Here is an 18,697-nt window from a genome sequence, read left to right on the forward strand (position 1 = left end):
CTGTGCTATAGCACATAGGATACTTGGCAATCAGAAACTGTGCCAGATATTTAGTCCTTTTGGGATTTGCTTGACAACATCAGGATGTTAAACAAACGTTCAAATTTGACTCGAAATCTTTAACAATACAGATGCCGTGTTGATATTATATATAATCTAAAATACCAACCTCCAACTACCATCGTGTATCGATGGATGTGCATGATTGGAGAATAATATTGACAATCCAGAATTAAATTAAATGCATCGTCATCATTTAAATTACAAACAGTGCATATTACGAAATGACCTTGTAAATTTCAGTAAATGGACAGGATAGACACAGTTATACTACATAGAACCAGATTAAAGGGACTTACCTTTCCACAGCTCTAGTAGTGTAGTACTAATTCACTCACGAGTACAGTTATACTTCACTAGATAACTCTTTATACTTATATCCTCTCGACCACATATCTAACACATCCGATTGATCTACTTTCCTTGAGGCTATGTCCCCCTCAGTTTGTAGTTTCCGTTAGTACACGTGACCCATCAAATACTATTCTATAATAAATAGATATTCGTTTTAAAACAAATTAAAATATTATGCCGACACAAATTGACAACAAAGACGCATTGCAGAAAATGTATCATCATAAAGTTTAGATGTGTGTCATGCGCACTAATAAAAGTATCCATTTTCACTATAATTACTGCTTATCTACTTCAGAATCTGGAATTAAACTTGTATAAAAAAATATGTTTGTAAGCCGGAGGTATATTGAAATTGGTTTAAATCTTATTTTGCTATGCGTAGTTATGGAATCTTATAGTGTAAAGGTAATTCCCAACAAAGAAGAAGAAAATTATGACATAAACGAATATAAATTATCATTACATATTGTTAGTAGACTATAATGTTGCTATTTTTGAATCTGGTGTTTGATTGTATGTTTGTTTAATTAAATTAACCAGGGTCACGTAAGAACGGCATGCCATGTATACTGTGTGTTGCGTGTATGAAGTGCAGGTGTGTGTTTTTGGAGGCTGCGGTATATTCGTGTTGTGTCCTCTTGTATAGTGGAACTCTTACCTTTTTTTATAGTGCTTTATCACTGAAGCATGCCGCCGAAGACACAAAGCGACACACCCCAACCGGTCACATTATACTAACAACAAGTGAACCAGTCGGCCAACTCCGTTTATGCTGAGCACTAAGCAGGAATAGAAACTACCACTTTAAAGACTATGGTGTGTCTCGGCCAGGGGACAGTACCTATAGCCTGCCTCACAGCGGCGTGCACTCAACCAAAGGCCACAAGTGAGATGGCTTCAAGGGAGGCGTTAGAAAGAAGAAAGTAAAGTAGGAAGAAAGAAAAGATAAGATCTTAAATTAAGTCACCTTTTACGATCATGAATTAGGGGTAGCAGGTACAATTCTTACGCCCTACAAAAAAAAGTACCTGCAGAACATGATGAAAATAATAATGTATTGTTCTCAAATATTTAGATAAACGTCATATTAGATTTACAATCATCGTTACAAAAAATCACCAAACAGTGCATTTTATTTTAAAACGGGAACTTTTACCGTGAAGAAATTGGAAACAATAGATATTGGTTAAAATTGAAAAAAAATTATATATCAGAAACCATGAACCCAAAGCACAAGTGTTCGCTACTGATGTAAAACCGACAGGAAAATGTCTGGCACATCATACCGACCTAACCAGTACGGATAATTTTGGTAAGACAGCATACAGCATCTTACACAATTTACTAGTTTAATCATTTGATCTGCCACTACACTTAAATAATTTAGTGGGCTAGCACACTGTACCCCACTATTGTATGCCGGTTTTCGAAAGACACACTATTCCTTCCAAGCTGCAAGACATAAGAAAAAGTTAGTCATCCGAACGTTTTGTGTCTTCAAAATTAAAGGGTAGGTGTGATATTATACAATTATCGACCTATTTTCAGGTGGATACGGTGAGTTATCAACCCGAGTAAGTGATATATCCCGAGGCCGGAGGCCGAGGGTTATATCATTTACGAGGGTTGATAACTCACCGTATCCACCTGAAAATAGGTCGATAACTGTTTTATTATATGAAACTTACATATATTTACCCGGCTCTTCAAAAAGAATTAACTACAAAAACAGTATGGTATTTGCAAACTTTCTGTTTACAAAAGTAGTTACATGTAGTATTAAAGGTAAATATCCAAATGCTCGTTGCTAACGGTGTAGACTCACTGACTGGTAGAACCGGAATATTGTATCAACTGCCCGTCTGGCATTCTTGAACGTTTTCCATACATTGAAGCAGTTCATTTCTGTTGATAACCGTTGATCGCAGTAAACTTGCTGCCTTCCGCCATAATAATGACGTCACAATAGACTGTCCCGACGTCATTGAATGAGGGAAACTCCCGTTACGCTATATTTGGGTACGACTCGACGTCAAAAGTGATTATGACGTCACATCTCAAGGGAGTTTTCCTCGATCTATTTTTGACACAGGTTACTGGACTCGCGAGAGGTATCTGGACTGAGTCCAGTAACCTCGCGTGCTTTTCGCCGCCGATTTCGGGGTTGATATCGCAGTTGATGAATACTTCTGAGAAGCGTATCGGCCAATCAAAAGACAGCAAAAGCATCAGTCATGTAATAAATGCTGATATTCTGGCCGAATTGAACTGGTATAACTTGTCGTATGTATTTATGCATAAAAAATCACACATCTTGTCAAATGGCTATCTTTGCTTCATAATAGTTCACAATTAAAAGCACATACACATAATTTTCTTTTGTTTTCAACCATGGTATGAAATCCACTTGTCAAAATTATATAAACAAATGTAGTCATAGGAACATTTTCATTTTGATTTCTCAGCAGAGCATATATTTGATAAATTTCATATTACGTAGTTACGTGTGTAAGATTCTATCTATCACATACTAAGTAACTAGTATTTATGGAATTATGGACAAAACTTTCAATTTCGTTTCTAAAAAATAAACGCGAAAACGACTCGGATATGATGTTTCCGTCAACCGAGCTAATCGTGCGAAGTCATTTATTGATTCTGACGTCACAGTTACAGCTACCTGTGTCGTCACAATTGCTTTGTAACACATACTATGACATTGCTGAACGGGCCAGGTAAATGTGATAAAGATATTTTATATTGAATTTTAGATTGAGAACCAATACTAATCTTACTTATTTAGAGGGATTGTGTTTAGCCATTGATGCATGCCTTAGTTCATCCTTGTCCGTGCAATATTAATTGAGTTATCTCTCTTCACACATGAAAGCCGGTCAATTGGAGAGCGTACATCTGCGTCATTGGTTATCCACTTAGACCCAATAAAGGCTATTTTGTCGACGCCTAATTCTTAAAGTGAACAGTCGGGCAAGGATGGCTAAAGTCGGTAAAAATGGTGTGAATGTATCCAGTATAATTTCTTATGAAATGAAAAAATAAAATCTCTCGTCAAAATCTGTCTGCGTACGAAGAAATTAATTCAAAGTATGGGAATTCTAAAACGGTCCTCCCGGCTCACTATGTCCGTGGTTACATTTCTACACAGCCTCGCTTTCAATGCTTTCAACTTTTCTTTACTTTAATGGTCAGAACTGGGAAACTAAGCAGAACTTGACCGTCGTATTGATATGTGAGAACTTTTGGAAGGCCAATGAACGCATTTAGACTGGTTTTCTTTGCCCGACTATTCACTTTAAAGATAGTGTTCCAGTATTAATCTAGACTGAACGACAGTTTGTAGAAACAATGAAATATTAATAAAACCATGGCTAGTTTTACTTAATTATCTAAGAAAGATCTAATACAAGAATTACAGAGAAATTACCAATAGAAACGGAATTGGTGGTCCATCAGACATACTACTTAAGACTCATATTCAGGGTTAATACAATGGTGTGTCGTATGTTGTACGTATACATAATCTACCATTGTGTAGTTGAACTCTTCGGTCTATGGGATTGTGATTGTTGTTATTGTGTTATTGAGCTGCGAGCATCGTATGTTTGAGGAGAAAAATAGGAATCCAGTGTTAGTAAGTTCAGGTTTAAGAAAGCAAGAAAAATGTTTTCAAAATAAATATTCCAGAAGGAATGCTCTTTTCAAGAATGGTATGTTTTTCTCTGCTGTAGCGGGCATACAAAACACTCACATTGCACAAACTTCAATCTTCAGAGTTTCTTGAAGTATGCAAACAGCATAACATGTGTAAAGTGATATTGTTTACAACTGTCAACTACTTTCCAAGGTCTAAACAAAATAATGTTTATTCTCTTACAAATAAAGTCAAACAAAGTCCTACCCTACCTGCTGCACGTATAGATATTACATTGTACAGTGAGTAGTAAATATAACACAAATGTAGTGTGGTTATGTGGTACAAATTATATGATCCGAATGATCTCCATTTTACCATGAGGCTACATATTTTGTCGGAATTTACAACCAGAGCTAAACGTAACGATTTAACGGCAAACAACTGCATAGTTAAAGGCAAACATACTACTCATTAAGTTATTTTAAACCGTCAAAGAAGTGATTGATAAACCTAAGAAATATCACTAGATTTATCATATGCATCTTAAAGCAAAATCATGTGCCCAATCTACCTCCCGCGAACAGTTAATCAAACAGCGATGTTTTCTATGTCGACCCATGAATGAGTTTATCGCAAACTTTTAATGTGTTAAGACAAACTATATCATTTTTGAGAACACAACAAGAGGAGTGTAATGCTAAGTCTCGAATAATTTTATATAGAGCTTGAAGCATGAAATATAAGAATAACGGTGTTATATTACTTTTATATCACTTTACACATGTAATGGTTGTTGCTGAAAGTGGCAGTTTTATTTAAGCATTGATGTCACTATTTTTTAATTTTATCGTGGTATGAAAAAAAATTGTTTGCAAACTGTGTGAATCCGCGTAGCGGATTATCACAAAAATTTGCAAACAATTCTTTTTTTTCATAACCCGATACAATTTAAAAAAAATAGTGACATCAATACTTATAATTAATTTTATACTCTATTTGATAAAATGAAGTATGTTTAAATGTAACGTTATAATGGTTTTTCAAGGGATTTTTTTTCCGAATCAATACGCAACGTCAATGTCTCTATTGTGACGTCACGATAACGTCGGTGTTTCGCGCCATTCTAGGATTTTTTTTCATAGTGGTATGCAAAAAAAAATATAGGCCAATCAGAAAGCCAGATTTGGTATGAAAACAAAGAAAAAATAATTATTACGTAATGTTATACGAGACGATTGGGCTGAAGTGACCATGAACGGAGTTGAGCGCGCGCCACACAGATTAAGTTCAAGGTCGGGTTAGAAGAGCAAAGCCTTGGGATGAGATCATTGACGCATCTAAAGAAAGTAGATATGTGCAGACCCGTGTAATTTTCCGTGATAAATAGGTACCCTCCCATCTCCTTCAATGCCGGTACTTTAATTACCTGTGATAGATTGAGAACCGCCCGGTAAAGGATATCTCTCACACTCCTAGTACCATTTCCGGTTGTTTATCAAGTATATAGCCAATTCCCATTGTAATATCTTGCTTAGCCAAACCTCTGAGAGCCTCGGGATTTGGTTTAGCAGGAACGTGTATACATTGTCCTTTTGTATATGTTATCTTATTATTAGGACGAAAATCGTTATATTATTATTATATAATCGTGATTTTAAATTAAGCGAAATATTTATCTAGTTTCCCTTGGGATTTTGTTAAGTGATATTCGATCTTGTTAGAACGAACTCTTCAATGTTGTTAGAACGGACTCTTTCTTATTGTTAATACGAAATCTTCAACATTGTTAAAAGAATGCTTTTGATTGTAAGTGTTCCAGCGGTCAACCTGAGCGTTGGTTCGACTAAACTTTATTATATATAACATAACACGTTAACACGAACGGTAACCGTACACCGCTCATTAGGTAATATCTTTACAACAATATGCACTCCTTTGGTAACAATGGTAACAACATTTACTACAGGTATACTTATTAAGAGGTCCTGTATTAACTGACATTACCCATATCACTGTGTGACTCTTTGTGTTCACTGTATCGGAGTTTCTGCGGTTTTCTCACTATTAATACATTATAATTAGTATTAGAGAAGAATAAATTATATAAAACTCGCCCTTTATTAGTTAAATCTAAACTCTTCCATTACTTCATTAAGATGCTTCCCTGTGTGTAACATTCCAATCCCCGCACGTTGTGTCAGTGATTAAGGTGAGGACGCGACAATATCCTTACAAAATAGGAACATTCCTTTCGACATTTAAATATATTGCCTACATTCAAATATCAATCTCGGTGCAATCGTGGGAATGCCTCTAAGTCAGTTCACAATACAATTATGACACGTACTTGTTAGTTACATGAAACATTTAAGTGTACAAGTTCTTTCACTGTAGAGGTCAGTGTGAGAACAAGAGTTGTTGGAGAACAGCAAAGCTCGCCTATTCAAAAGAAGTTGAAGCTTAAACAATTGACGAAACAGAAACTTGCTCAAAAACTTTAACGTGAAATGGGATGCCAACGCTGACGCCGACGCCGACGCCGACGCCGACGCCGGGGTGACAACATTAGCTCCCCCTATTCTTCGAATAGGCGAGCTAAAAATGTAGAAAATAAATCTTTTTATGAATGCATTATGCTATTGAAAATGAAGAAAAAGGTATAAAACGGTTTATAACCAGATCGACTTTTTGCAATGTTTCATTACATGATAATACATTTCATTTTTCTATTTATTGATTTAATTTTTAATATTTTTTTATCATTTGTTTAAAAATAGTATGCATATACATCGTAAAGGCTTTTTCATTTATGTTGATCAATTTTGATTTTACTGTACTTTATTTTTTCCAAAACATTATAATATTGACATATGCTAGAAGCGTATATCTACCGTTTTGCTGACATGCTCCAATGATTTAGAATATTGTAATTATCTGTCCTATTACCTTCAACCTGTCTAATTATATATTGCATGTCTAAAACATACACAGGTAATAATTGTTCCGATACAAACCGCTTATGTGATGCTTTACTACACCCTTGCTGACAAACTATACCAAACATATAGTGGCCTGCTACTCTATGAAATTGTTTAAAGATTTTAACACGTAATTATACTTACCTAATGTTTTTTCTGTCATTCATGATCTGTTTTGAGTTCAATCGACTAGTACAGTCCCGATCTATACTATAGCAGGGTGCCCCTATACAGTGCCCTCTCACAGTAAATAGCCTTAATGACCCGCTCAGACTCCGCCTCTTCTTCTACTCCCACTCCGTACTCCAACATCAATCAGCAATCCGAAACATCCCTATTATCAATTGAACTTTTAACTCCCATATATCTTACGAATAGGCCACGCCCTCTTAGTCACCTTTGTGCCCCTCCCACATTAATTATTTAAATGTATACTACAGAATTTCATCATATCTCACCACGCATTATGTCATATGATGACTAATCAATCCTTTCCCCATCAGAATATCGGTATTTTACCAGCATTCTGTAGACCTAAAACTACGCCCCCCCCCCCTCCAATCCCCCCTCCAATCCCCCACCCTCGTATGATCAAAACTATATTCAAAGAATCCAAAAATCGATATATATCCCCTCTGTAATCACCTTATTCAGTTGATTAAACGTGAAAACTCGAGCCAAATGTCATACCTCTATGTATATCGAACCATTACGAAGATACCTACTAGATTTCATAAAACAAATTTAGCAGCGCCACGTTAAGTTCATTCATCTTAATATATTTACATTTAGTTTTTTTTTTGCCACAGAGAATCTCATTACTCTAATGATAATCGAGTTATGCATTATGAGCCAAGAAATGCAGCCCAGACTTGATGTAGTAATACCTATAAACATGAATTGGGGTCCTGTTTAATTCTTGTAAACGTCTGGGTTATTAATGAGAAATTGAAAAGTTATTGAAAAACAGTGAGTCTTTGTTGCCTTTTCAGATATTTTGTAAGTACTGTTTTTCATTATATTGATCTTGGTTGATTAGGTTAAATGGTTGAAGCGGTAAATTCAAATGTTAACTCATGTCTAAATTATGTTTTACTTAAAAATAGAAAACAAAATGTAAATACAACGATTAAATGTTGTTAGATTAAGCTTTATTGGAGATATAAAAACAATCTGGATGACCGATAAATATTCATAGCGCCCGTAATTAATTACCACCACCTCGAGTTAAATATTATGAACTAGAGTACAGAAACCGATTTTTTACGTTGGTCAAATTTTCGCAATTTTGAAAACAGGATAAAATGGAATTGAGCGGTTTAAAATATTCGCGATCTCTCTTTGTGGCCATACATTTTAGTTCATAGTTCAATCATTTCTCAACATTTCCGAGATTAAATGTTCACGGACATAGCAACGTGACGTGAAATTGAGACAGTATATCATTACCACGAAAGTAAACAGATATACCATATAAATTTGTAATTAATTAACGAACACCTCCGGATCACTTCACAACATCACAAACTAACCTTACAGGTATTTAACGAAATACACTGCCATTTCAATGGTTTTACTTTCATGGGATTACTTTTATGTAGGACTTCTAGCTAACTGACAGGTGTAACACTGGCTAAATTTATGTTTATATTTGGCTAGCATTATATCAGTATTGTCCCACGAGATACCCAGTCCTGATCCACTGTTGGAACAGGGGGGTTGCAATAGGCGTTATTAAGGGAAATTCATGTCTACGCAATCATGTTACAAAACAAACGCTGTGGGTGCCATATCATAGTGTTTATTTGTGTGAGAAATGTAAATTAAATCAGTTGGTTGTGCCATATTATTATCACCTCCATTTCACAGCTTAATTAACACTTGAGAAACTAGACATATCTTAACATGTTTTTGTTTGATATGGCGACTGTGTAACCAATTCTTTATTTAGAACAAATATAATATTACATGGTCATTATTGTTTTTTATTCATATTTTATCATTCCATTACTTGACCCTTTGAACATAAACAATCTTATATATGAATTTATCATGACTGTTACAGGCCACGGTACAATCTAGCTTTAATGCATGCAAATGCCCCAAACAATCGATTGCCGTTTTTTAGTTACTAAGTTTGCACGTAACGATAATCTTATCAACGGTAAAACCATTGGATTATTTAGCTAGAGCCAAAAGAATGTGAGTAGTATAGTAACTATACAGAAGACTATACAATCCTCATGGTACCATATTGATCAAAGAACACTATATTTCACATACGACACGTCCAATATTATAGTATCTGATTAAGAAAAGTTTAGAATATGACCTCTCCTTGGTGCACGTTGTTTGTCATAAATGTTGTTGTTTGAATGGACTGAGGAGGATATAATGTCATCGTCATATCACAATAAGGTTACAAGTCCATAGCAATGACATCCCCATGACACGATCACAAGTCCATAGCAATGACATCCCCATGGCACGATCACAAGTCCATAGCAATGACATCACCATGGCACGATCACAAGTCCATAGCAATGACATCACCATGGCACGATTACAAGTCCATAGCAATAACATCACGATGGCACGATCACAAGTCCATATCAGTGACATCACCATGGCACGATCACAAGTCCATATCAATGACATCACCATGGCACGATCATAAGTCCATAGCAATGACATCACCATGGCACGATCGCATGTCCATAGCAATGGTATCCCCATGGCACGATCACAAGTCCATAGCAATGACATCCCCATGGCACGATCACAAGCCCATAGCAATGACATCCCCATGGCACGATCACAAGTCCATAGCAATGACATCACCATGGCACTATATGGTCATAAGTCCAATAGCAAGTTAACAAACCTAAGGATGCCATAATGACATTACCATTGAATGATATGGTCACAAGCCTAGGTTAACAAGCTAACAACCTGGATCGTATCAAAGAACGGATACTAAAAACTGTCACCATTTGCTTTCGGACATCAAAAGACTAGAGGCAACTGTTCAGGGTTTGGGATCAAAATCAAATGCAATTTAGGGATAGCTATCGTGGGTTGAGGGCAATAATCTATGAAACACCAAAAGCGAGAATGAGTTGAGGGTAATCGGCTGTCATACATGTAAAAAAAAGTTAGCAATGTCATGCAGGTAGCTAAATGACACCAGTACCCGTCATTCTCATATAGCTTTACTGATATCCAATATGTTGTGTTGCCAGTACTTTGCATATTCGCAAAGGCAAAATAAGTCGTTTTGATCTTAATGTGTTGTTGTTGTAATCTTGAATGCATGCATTAACCTACAACTTGAAATATTAACTTGAATGGTTATTTTGAAGCATCACATTTATCACTCACTTAAATATCCATATATCATTTCACACGTAATCGGCCGGATTTGTCCTGCGACATCTTACTATATCATAGAAACATGTGTCCATATTCTTTCTAAAATTGTCAGCCAGTAACGGGAATTAAAACTAAAACAAATGACAATATCAATCTGATTCAAGATTTTGAACACTGACCCAATCAATGACGGACTAAATTCCGAAACAGTCTGCGTCCGATTTATATTAATTCCACAACAATGAAAAGTAAATCGATTATTCACATCGTGTCCTCGACGGTAATCCTTAAGAAATCCTCGAGTTCTTTCTCGGGGAACTTAAAATAAAGTTAAGTCTTACCTGACATTATCATCAGTCATGTCAACAGACTATATCGGGAATTACTCTCTTCTCGATGTCACTTGTTACTCAAGAAAACAAATATCCCAATGCAAGCTGGACTCTATTATACACTGTATACCGTGTGAGTGATATACAACGTGCATGTTACGTTTAGATAACGCAGAGAGCACCATGTTAACGACCTATAGTAGCATGAGTAGAGTTGTACCTGAGCCTACTTTCCTTCGTCGTGAGATTAAGACTTTTACCTGCACCTTGCACTAGGCTTACAAGGCAATCAGACTTACGTAACTTTGTATAGAGGAATGAAATGTCAATTCAATTGTTCATCGTCGTTATTTGTTTTCTTTAAGGTATTTTGTATGCCTATATACCTGAACATAATTTAGTTGATATAAAGTTTGTATGCATCGGGCCGAACCTGAAGTATTACTGTTGACAAGAAGGTTGTTGTGTTGTTTGTAAACTTTGGCAAAACAAACAAAATATTGTGTCATCCCTATGACCTTCGATGGAAATCAAGGTCATCCATTTGATCAAACGCGATAGCTCTTTCCTCCATCTATATTTAGACCCAATATTATGCGTTAATTAACCGGCTACAGACGACGGATATGGTGATTAAATTACCTGTTACATCTTACGAGATAATAAAATGTCGATGTTATCGATCATTTTATTGTCGGTAATGCACATGTAATGCACATCTATCCCATAAGTTTTATATCAGCAGCAAGTTTTATTTCCTCGTCAGATGTTTTATGATTACATGAACACTGTAGATATGTCAGTTTTAATTATTAAGTTTGCAGACAGTAATGTGTTATCATAAACTATTTATAAAGTTTTTAAAGCTACATATCTTAACCGAAGCGGCTTTTCATTTGTAAAATGTAACTGTAAAACGAGTAAGATAATTCTGTAAAGTCCCAAAAGTTACTAGCTTACTGTAAGTATTACACGTATTATCAATCCCTGGACAAGTTTTAAATAGATAGATTTATGCAAATTTTCAAAAAGCTGGTCGTCTAATATTTGCCGGCCTTGCCCTTATTACCGCACATTAGTTGACTAGCACTACGCTACGCGGGAAAACAGTGAGGTGAACCTTTATTGTTTATATAGATTTACATAATAAATCATTCATTTCTCTGGAGTTGAAACTTCAGGCCATCAGTACAGATATTCTAACATAAATTGTTATTAACTTTTTTACTGTTTTTCAGAAACGTAGTGGGCCTTTAAAGTTTTATGTGAAGTAACGGGGCGAAAATTTACTTTTTCTTTAGTAATCCATTGAAAGCCACAATGTTTGATGAATTAAGTTGCGAAAATCATTCAAATGGACAGACAAACATATATGTTGCCTTATAAACGGTGGTTACACAGCATTAATGCACTGTAAAATTGTTGTTTTTATGCCTTATGTGTGGAAACATAGATGGATACTTACCTGACGAAATAACTTTACAATTATTAATAACACTGTAATAATGTAAAATGAAATTGTAGTAACTGTAGAAACTTAAACCACACACGGTCTGACCGGCTGTAGACGTAAATATAATGATTATTTACTGTCAAAATCATTTTTAGCTCTAATTCACTATGTCTTGTATGACTTTTGGTGGTGAATTTTACAGATTTTACAATGCCCAATGTATAAACATTTACACTTTTTATCAACAATTCAGTTTTAATTGTTTTAGAAATATACAGGTTTGATTAATGTACACTTGTTATTAGGTATAGACATATATATAAGATTTTAGTGTCTCAACAGCGAACTTAGATCAGAATATTTTAACTGTAGTTTTCATTGTTGGAAATATTTAAAAGTGTGCGTGACACTTCCATAAATATGTTATATTGATTAATTTATTGATTAATTGATATGTATACGAGTCATAATGCAATATGTTTATTCAAACTAAATCAGACTCGATGGACATACCAAAGATAATTATATCAAGTGGCGTGTAAAGTCTGTCTTCGCTAGTCTATTTTTTTAATCATCGATACATGTATGTGATTTCATAAAAAATGGTTCGATTTATGAATACAAAATATTATTCAATTTCAATTACCGTGTAGACTTGCACAATTCCCATTTTGTCTGTAACTTATCGTACAGATGCAAATGATACAAAATATAAATGAATACAATAAGGTATAATAAGGTACAATAAAGTAAATACAATTATATATAGGTTTATGGGGGTATAAACTTATTGCAGTTCATAAAAGTCTCAAAGTTCATTGAAATTTATACAGTCATAAACCTACATGTACATGTAATTGTAGGCAACCCTTAACATACTCAGTATATCACATAACAGCATAGTTTATAGGGGCAACTTAGCGCTGAACGAACGTAAAATCAATACAAACAATAAATTACATAATTTTCTAGCATAATAATAAAATGAAATTACAGTTACGAGAGCGATTGTGTCAACCTCACACATCTGACAGCATGAAAGACGATGTAAGATAAAAAAAATTAAATCAAATTCAAAAATTCAAAAGCATAATGTGATGGTTATGTAGCATATTTTTAGTGATGCATTATAGGTCTTTCTAAATTTACACCAATTTTCCAAAAAGTAACATCTCAATTTAGACAATCACCGAAGTGCTATGAAATTCACTGATTTACGAAGTGCTTTTATATAATATATGTTATTTTTGCTAATAATCAATGGTACATGTAAATGCATGTATTGAAATCATTGATTACCTTTCACTATAAATAGCTGAATCACTTGATAAATAACCTGTAAATGTGGTTATTAAATACCTACAGGTATGTTTCTAGTCCTATTGATAACAGAAGGGGGGCCTAATAACCTCTTAGCGTCATGGGCTTAGAACTATTTGTTCATCGGAAGACATGGCGGTCTCTGTGCTCTATACGCCGTATCACCCCTTGTACCCTTAGCGTCATGGGCTTAGAACTATTTGTTCATCGGAAGACATGGCGCTCTCTTTGGATGATGATTCCGAAAAATAACAAGTTTAACTACATACCTATTACCTACAAAGTGCCGTAAAGATCCATACAATACAGTTCCTTTAAATAGTATCTGGACAAAATTTTAGAAAGAAAAAATAAGTAAAATTTAGACACTTAACCTAGAATGTCCTGTGTGTCTTGGGCATCATAAGATTAGGAGTAAGTCTCTCTACGTAATAAGCTCCTAACCTCGTTTAAATAATTATGTCCTTCCAATCTATCTATATTTTGCAGTTTTTTTCAATATCTGTGTATTCCCTTTTGTTTTGTAAATAAGAGGTATGCATCTGAGCTTTTAGGTGACGGAGTTTGGTAGTAACCTAGTGCCTGTGCCGTAGAGCCTCTGCCCTCTAAAGCTGCTAATGAACTAGACCTTATTTCCCGGAAATATTGTTAGTATTATTAATTGTAATCATGGATCTATTGCAGCACTTATAATTAGCTAATCTCAACTTCGCTGGTCTTTTTCTGAATATTATATAACTGTCGAAAGGGGGAAAAGGGGAATATCCCCCTACGGGATATCGCACTATACTACGCTACACTTATCACCCGTGTGCAAACTCCTCGTAAAATCCTGGTAGGTAATTAATATGTATGAAGAATTTGATTGGTTCCAGTGTCTTTTTGCGATGGGATTTCATCCAATCAGAGTAAGCGTTATGTGCAGTATACGGCAGCACAACAAAGATGGCTGACAACGTTGCTGATTTCTCGACCAGCCTTCATTCTGAAGAGTTCCGAACTATTTATCGAGTATTCGAATTGGTCAATTCTAGTATGTGAATTAGCATATTTCACGAGGATTTCACGAGGACTTTGCCCACGGGTGATCAGTGTAGCGTAGTGTAGTGCGATCACCAGTGGATCTCCAACGATGTTTATATCTATGGTATAAATATTCGAGAAAGTCTAGGTGGATAGTTATACTCACGATTTGTAAATCATAAATACATTGAAAGTGAATGTTATTATGGTCTCGATACTGTTAACGGAGATCATTACTATAACTAAATTTGAGATGAAAACTGGTTGTTGGTCAAGAATTTTCGACTATAAAAGACTTTTTTAAAACAGAGGATCATTATTGTTCTGATTAAATTGTAAGCAAATTTTAATATCACTTGAACCTATACATGTTTTGTAAATAAAAAAATTGATGTTTGTATAATGTTTTCATGTTAAATCATATTCATTTACATTTTTAAATATCTATCAAATCAAACAGATTTAACATTGATCGGGCAGCAAGCAAAGCCTATATATACGCCCTCACCAAATAATTTTATGAATGCATTTCTTAATTTCTATAACCTTGATATACAAGTACAATGTAGATATGTGTTATAGAAGCATGTTGGCACCAGAATGGATCTTTGTATTCTTCAAATTTGAAATAATAAGAGTATTCTATAATCTTCTAATAATGAACTAAATAATATTCAGTATGAAGTATTTCTTTCTGTTTAACTTCGAAATTAAAAGCACACACAAAGATGATGGTTAATGAAAAATGATAATAAAAACAATGCTCAAGAAAAGGATAACATGACAAACCTTAATGTAAATTTCTTAATGTTCACTTTATAATAAAATACATATCTACATTTTCTGATAGGTTTGTATGCAATGAATTCTAAATTTCTGTCACTTTCCGCTCAATGCTGATTTTTATGTTTTTGAGACGGAACGTTATAACATTAACTATATTCCTATTTGATTTGAAGGTTCTATAAAATGCTATCACCTACCTTGTAGTGGCTGCTGAGGATAGTGAGTGGTTTCAGTGACCTACAGTTGTCAGTGACCCTAACGTTATAATGTATAAGGTCTACATGTGGTACGCCGGAAGTTATAGTTGGTACTACTTCTGATATCAAGTTCAAAGTCATGTATTACTTTTATTAACATACCGGTATTTAACCTTAAAGATAAACACAAAAAAGTGACGCTAATAAAAGTCACGGCGGGCTTTTCTTTTCAGAACATTTTCTTGGTCACAAAGACGTACAGAGCATACAACTGTTTGTGATCTGCAATTTAGAAAACTGTTCTGCTTGGTATATTACGGGTAAACCATTATTCCCTGTATTATCTTTAGGCTGTACACATAAGTTTGTTTCAGTAACATAATGCAATGATATATATACCAATACATTCTATAGAAATGCTGCGTGCTTTGTCGTTGATCTTAGCCTTTGGTGATAATACATCTGAAGTGCCCATTCGGGAGAAGATTGATTTATACTAATTGCGATAGCATATTTTAGTAATTATACTAAACTCCAATAACGTAGTTAGGAAGTTTAACGGACTTGAATATTAATCAAAAGTTCAACTCGATAGCCTACCATAGACTTTATCTCCGGTGAGATTCAAACCAAATTTAGAGGTGTCTTATATTTGAAATGGTTTGCGGAAGTTCATTCGGTACAAATTTGAAGTACTTTTGACTCATATTACCGACATGTACCTAACTACTGGCTACACGTGTGGGTATCTAAGTGCGTGTCACGAACGATGGAAGCCTACATAGGACTTGACATTAATTATACTAAATCTCATGTATACGTATCAATGAACTGATTGCAGCTGCTGAATCATCGTTTTTTGTTTTCTTTTTATTCTTAATTAACATCACTTGTCGTTTTCAGTAAGGAATTACCATCTGAAACTAGCATTGGTTTGGTGATCAGTTAATAATCGAGACAATAATCTTAAAATATATTTTCTATTTGCTTTATTATGACGATGTGTTTGTGGTGTAAGTTACAGTTGTACGTCAGTTTGGATGGGTAGGTTTACGTCTTACTTATGTTAAGAACCTTCAGAACTAAGAATCTTAAAAAGGTTAACATAGCATGTACAACACTTTTTCTGCCACATGTATTTAATGTTTACATATGTAGAAGTACCGTGGTCTCTTGTTTTACAAGACACATCTTGTCAAGTTACAACTATCACTTTGGATCGAAAACATGTCTTCATATCATTTTACAAAACATTAATCGATAATAGAATTATTGGCAACTGCTTTGAAATTAAGTTGTCAAATCGCTAAGCTGATATGATACGTATCTTTCGAAGACAAAAACAACCTCAATTACTGAGTCTATATTTTTATTTTGATGATGTGATAACGTGATAAAACTTATATAATAACTGATATAATAAGTGATATGTTAAAAAATGATTTATTCAATTGAGATTCATGCCATATTGTTGTTTATTGTGTTTGATTGCAGGTCAAAAGGTCAAGTGGTTCATATATCTGACAACCTTCCATGAGCCCTTCACCTGTAGATTGGTGTGATAAATTGGTCAGCTTGTATATTATTATTCCATATCGTTCTCCAGATATTCTTGATTTATCATACTTTTACAAGATTTATGTAACGTGAAAGTATATTTTTTAATTTTCATTTTGATGAAATCGCTAGTGACGTCACACACCGCTGTTTTCATTAGACTACCGCTGAGCTGTAAGCTTACCTTCCGGTCTGTGGCTACAATCATAAATCAAAATACATCGCTCATTATCACTATCTGCTAGAGAAGATTTAGAAATACCGCTCACTATCTGCTAGAGAAAATTTAGAAATATCGCTCTCTATCTGTTAGGAATATTTAGAAACATCGCTCATTATTTGCTAGAGAATATTTAGAAATATCGCTCACTATCTGTTAGAAAATATTTAGAAATATCGCTCACTGTCTGTTAGAGAATATTCAGAAATATCGCTCACTATCTGTTAGAGAATATTTAGAAATATCGCTCACTGTCTGTTAGAAAATATTTAGAAATATCGCTCACTATCTGTTAGAAAATATTTAGAAATATCGCTCACTATCTGTTAGAGAATATTTAGAAATATCCCTCACTATCTGTTAGAGAATATTTAGAAATATCGCTCACTATCTTTTAGAGAATATTTAGAAGTATCGCTCACTATCTTTTAGAGAATATTTAGAAGTATCGCTCACTATCTGTTAGAGAATATTTAGAAATATCCCTCACTATCTGTTAGAGAATATTTAGAAATATCGCTCACTATCTTTTAGAGAATATTTAGAAGTATCGCTCACTATCTGTTAGAAAATATTTAGAAATATCGCTCACTATCTGTTAGATAATATTTAGAAATATCGCTCACTATCTGTTAGAGAATATTTAGAAATATCGCTCACTGTCTGTTAGAAAATATTTAGAAATATCGCTTACTATCTGTTAGAGAATATATTTAGAAATATCGCTCACTATCTGTTAGAAAATATTTAGAAATATCGCTCACTGTTAGAGAATATTTAGAAATGTCGCTCACTATCTGTTAGAAAATATTTAGAAATATCGCTCCCTATCTGTTAGAAAATATTTAGAAATATCGCTCCCTATCTGTTAGAGAATATTTAGAAATATCGCTCACTATCTGTTAGAGAATATTTAGAAATATCGCTCACTGTCTGTTAGAAAATGTTTAGAAATATCGCTCACTAATGAATATTATTTATTCCCGCGGCAGTTGCATCTTTTATTAGAATACCCATATTTTTTCAACCCCGTCATCGTCAACGAATTCGATTATATGTTCTCGCCAAAAGTGGGGTCATGACCCCACGTTGCTGCGCCATCGACTATTCACGTAACAATAGAATCGCCGCGCGTGTTGTGCTAACATTATACACTGATAATGATACTACTAGAAAGCATGGTTATGGAGTCAATGTCAGTGGAAACTGAATATATATATATATATATTATATTATAGTATCAAGGTTATGAACTGTACGATAGAGAACAACCGATGTTTATGATTTTTTTTTAATAAACGGATTTTATATATCATACTTTACCTGAAAGAGAAATTATTTATCTTTCCAATTGAGTGATTGATGAACATAATTGGTCAAGCATTAA

At 34.4% G+C, this 18,697-nt stretch overlaps 1 protein-coding gene across 6 annotated transcripts in view; it reads right to left on the minus strand.

Annotated features, from left to right (window-relative positions):
• LOC138305618 (putative N-acetylated-alpha-linked acidic dipeptidase) overlaps positions 1-18,697 on the minus strand; it is a 57,637-nt gene that overhangs the window by 36,445 nt on the left and 2,495 nt on the right. Inside the window, exon 1 of one of the 6 annotated variants that reach the window (XM_069245955.1) lies at positions 15,534-15,654. The exons of 2 other annotated variants lie outside the window; for them this stretch is intronic. Coding sequence is in view for 2 of the 4 variants with exons in the window: in XM_069245927.1 (XP_069102028.1) it covers positions 7,195-7,217 (23 nt within the window). In the remaining 2 variants the exon portion in view is untranslated. Of the gene's footprint in view, positions 1-359; positions 508-7,194; positions 7,296-10,763; positions 10,919-15,533; positions 15,655-18,697 lie in introns of those variants that run through there. 3 more of the 6 variants (XM_069245931.1, XM_069245927.1, XM_069245948.1) reach the window with 3 other exon arrangements.

The sequence above is a fragment of the Argopecten irradians genome, chromosome 1 (genome assembly GCF_041381155.1).
Source record: "Argopecten irradians isolate NY chromosome 1, Ai_NY, whole genome shotgun sequence".
NCBI classification, from domain to species: domain Eukaryota; kingdom Metazoa; phylum Mollusca; class Bivalvia; order Pectinida; family Pectinidae; genus Argopecten; species Argopecten irradians.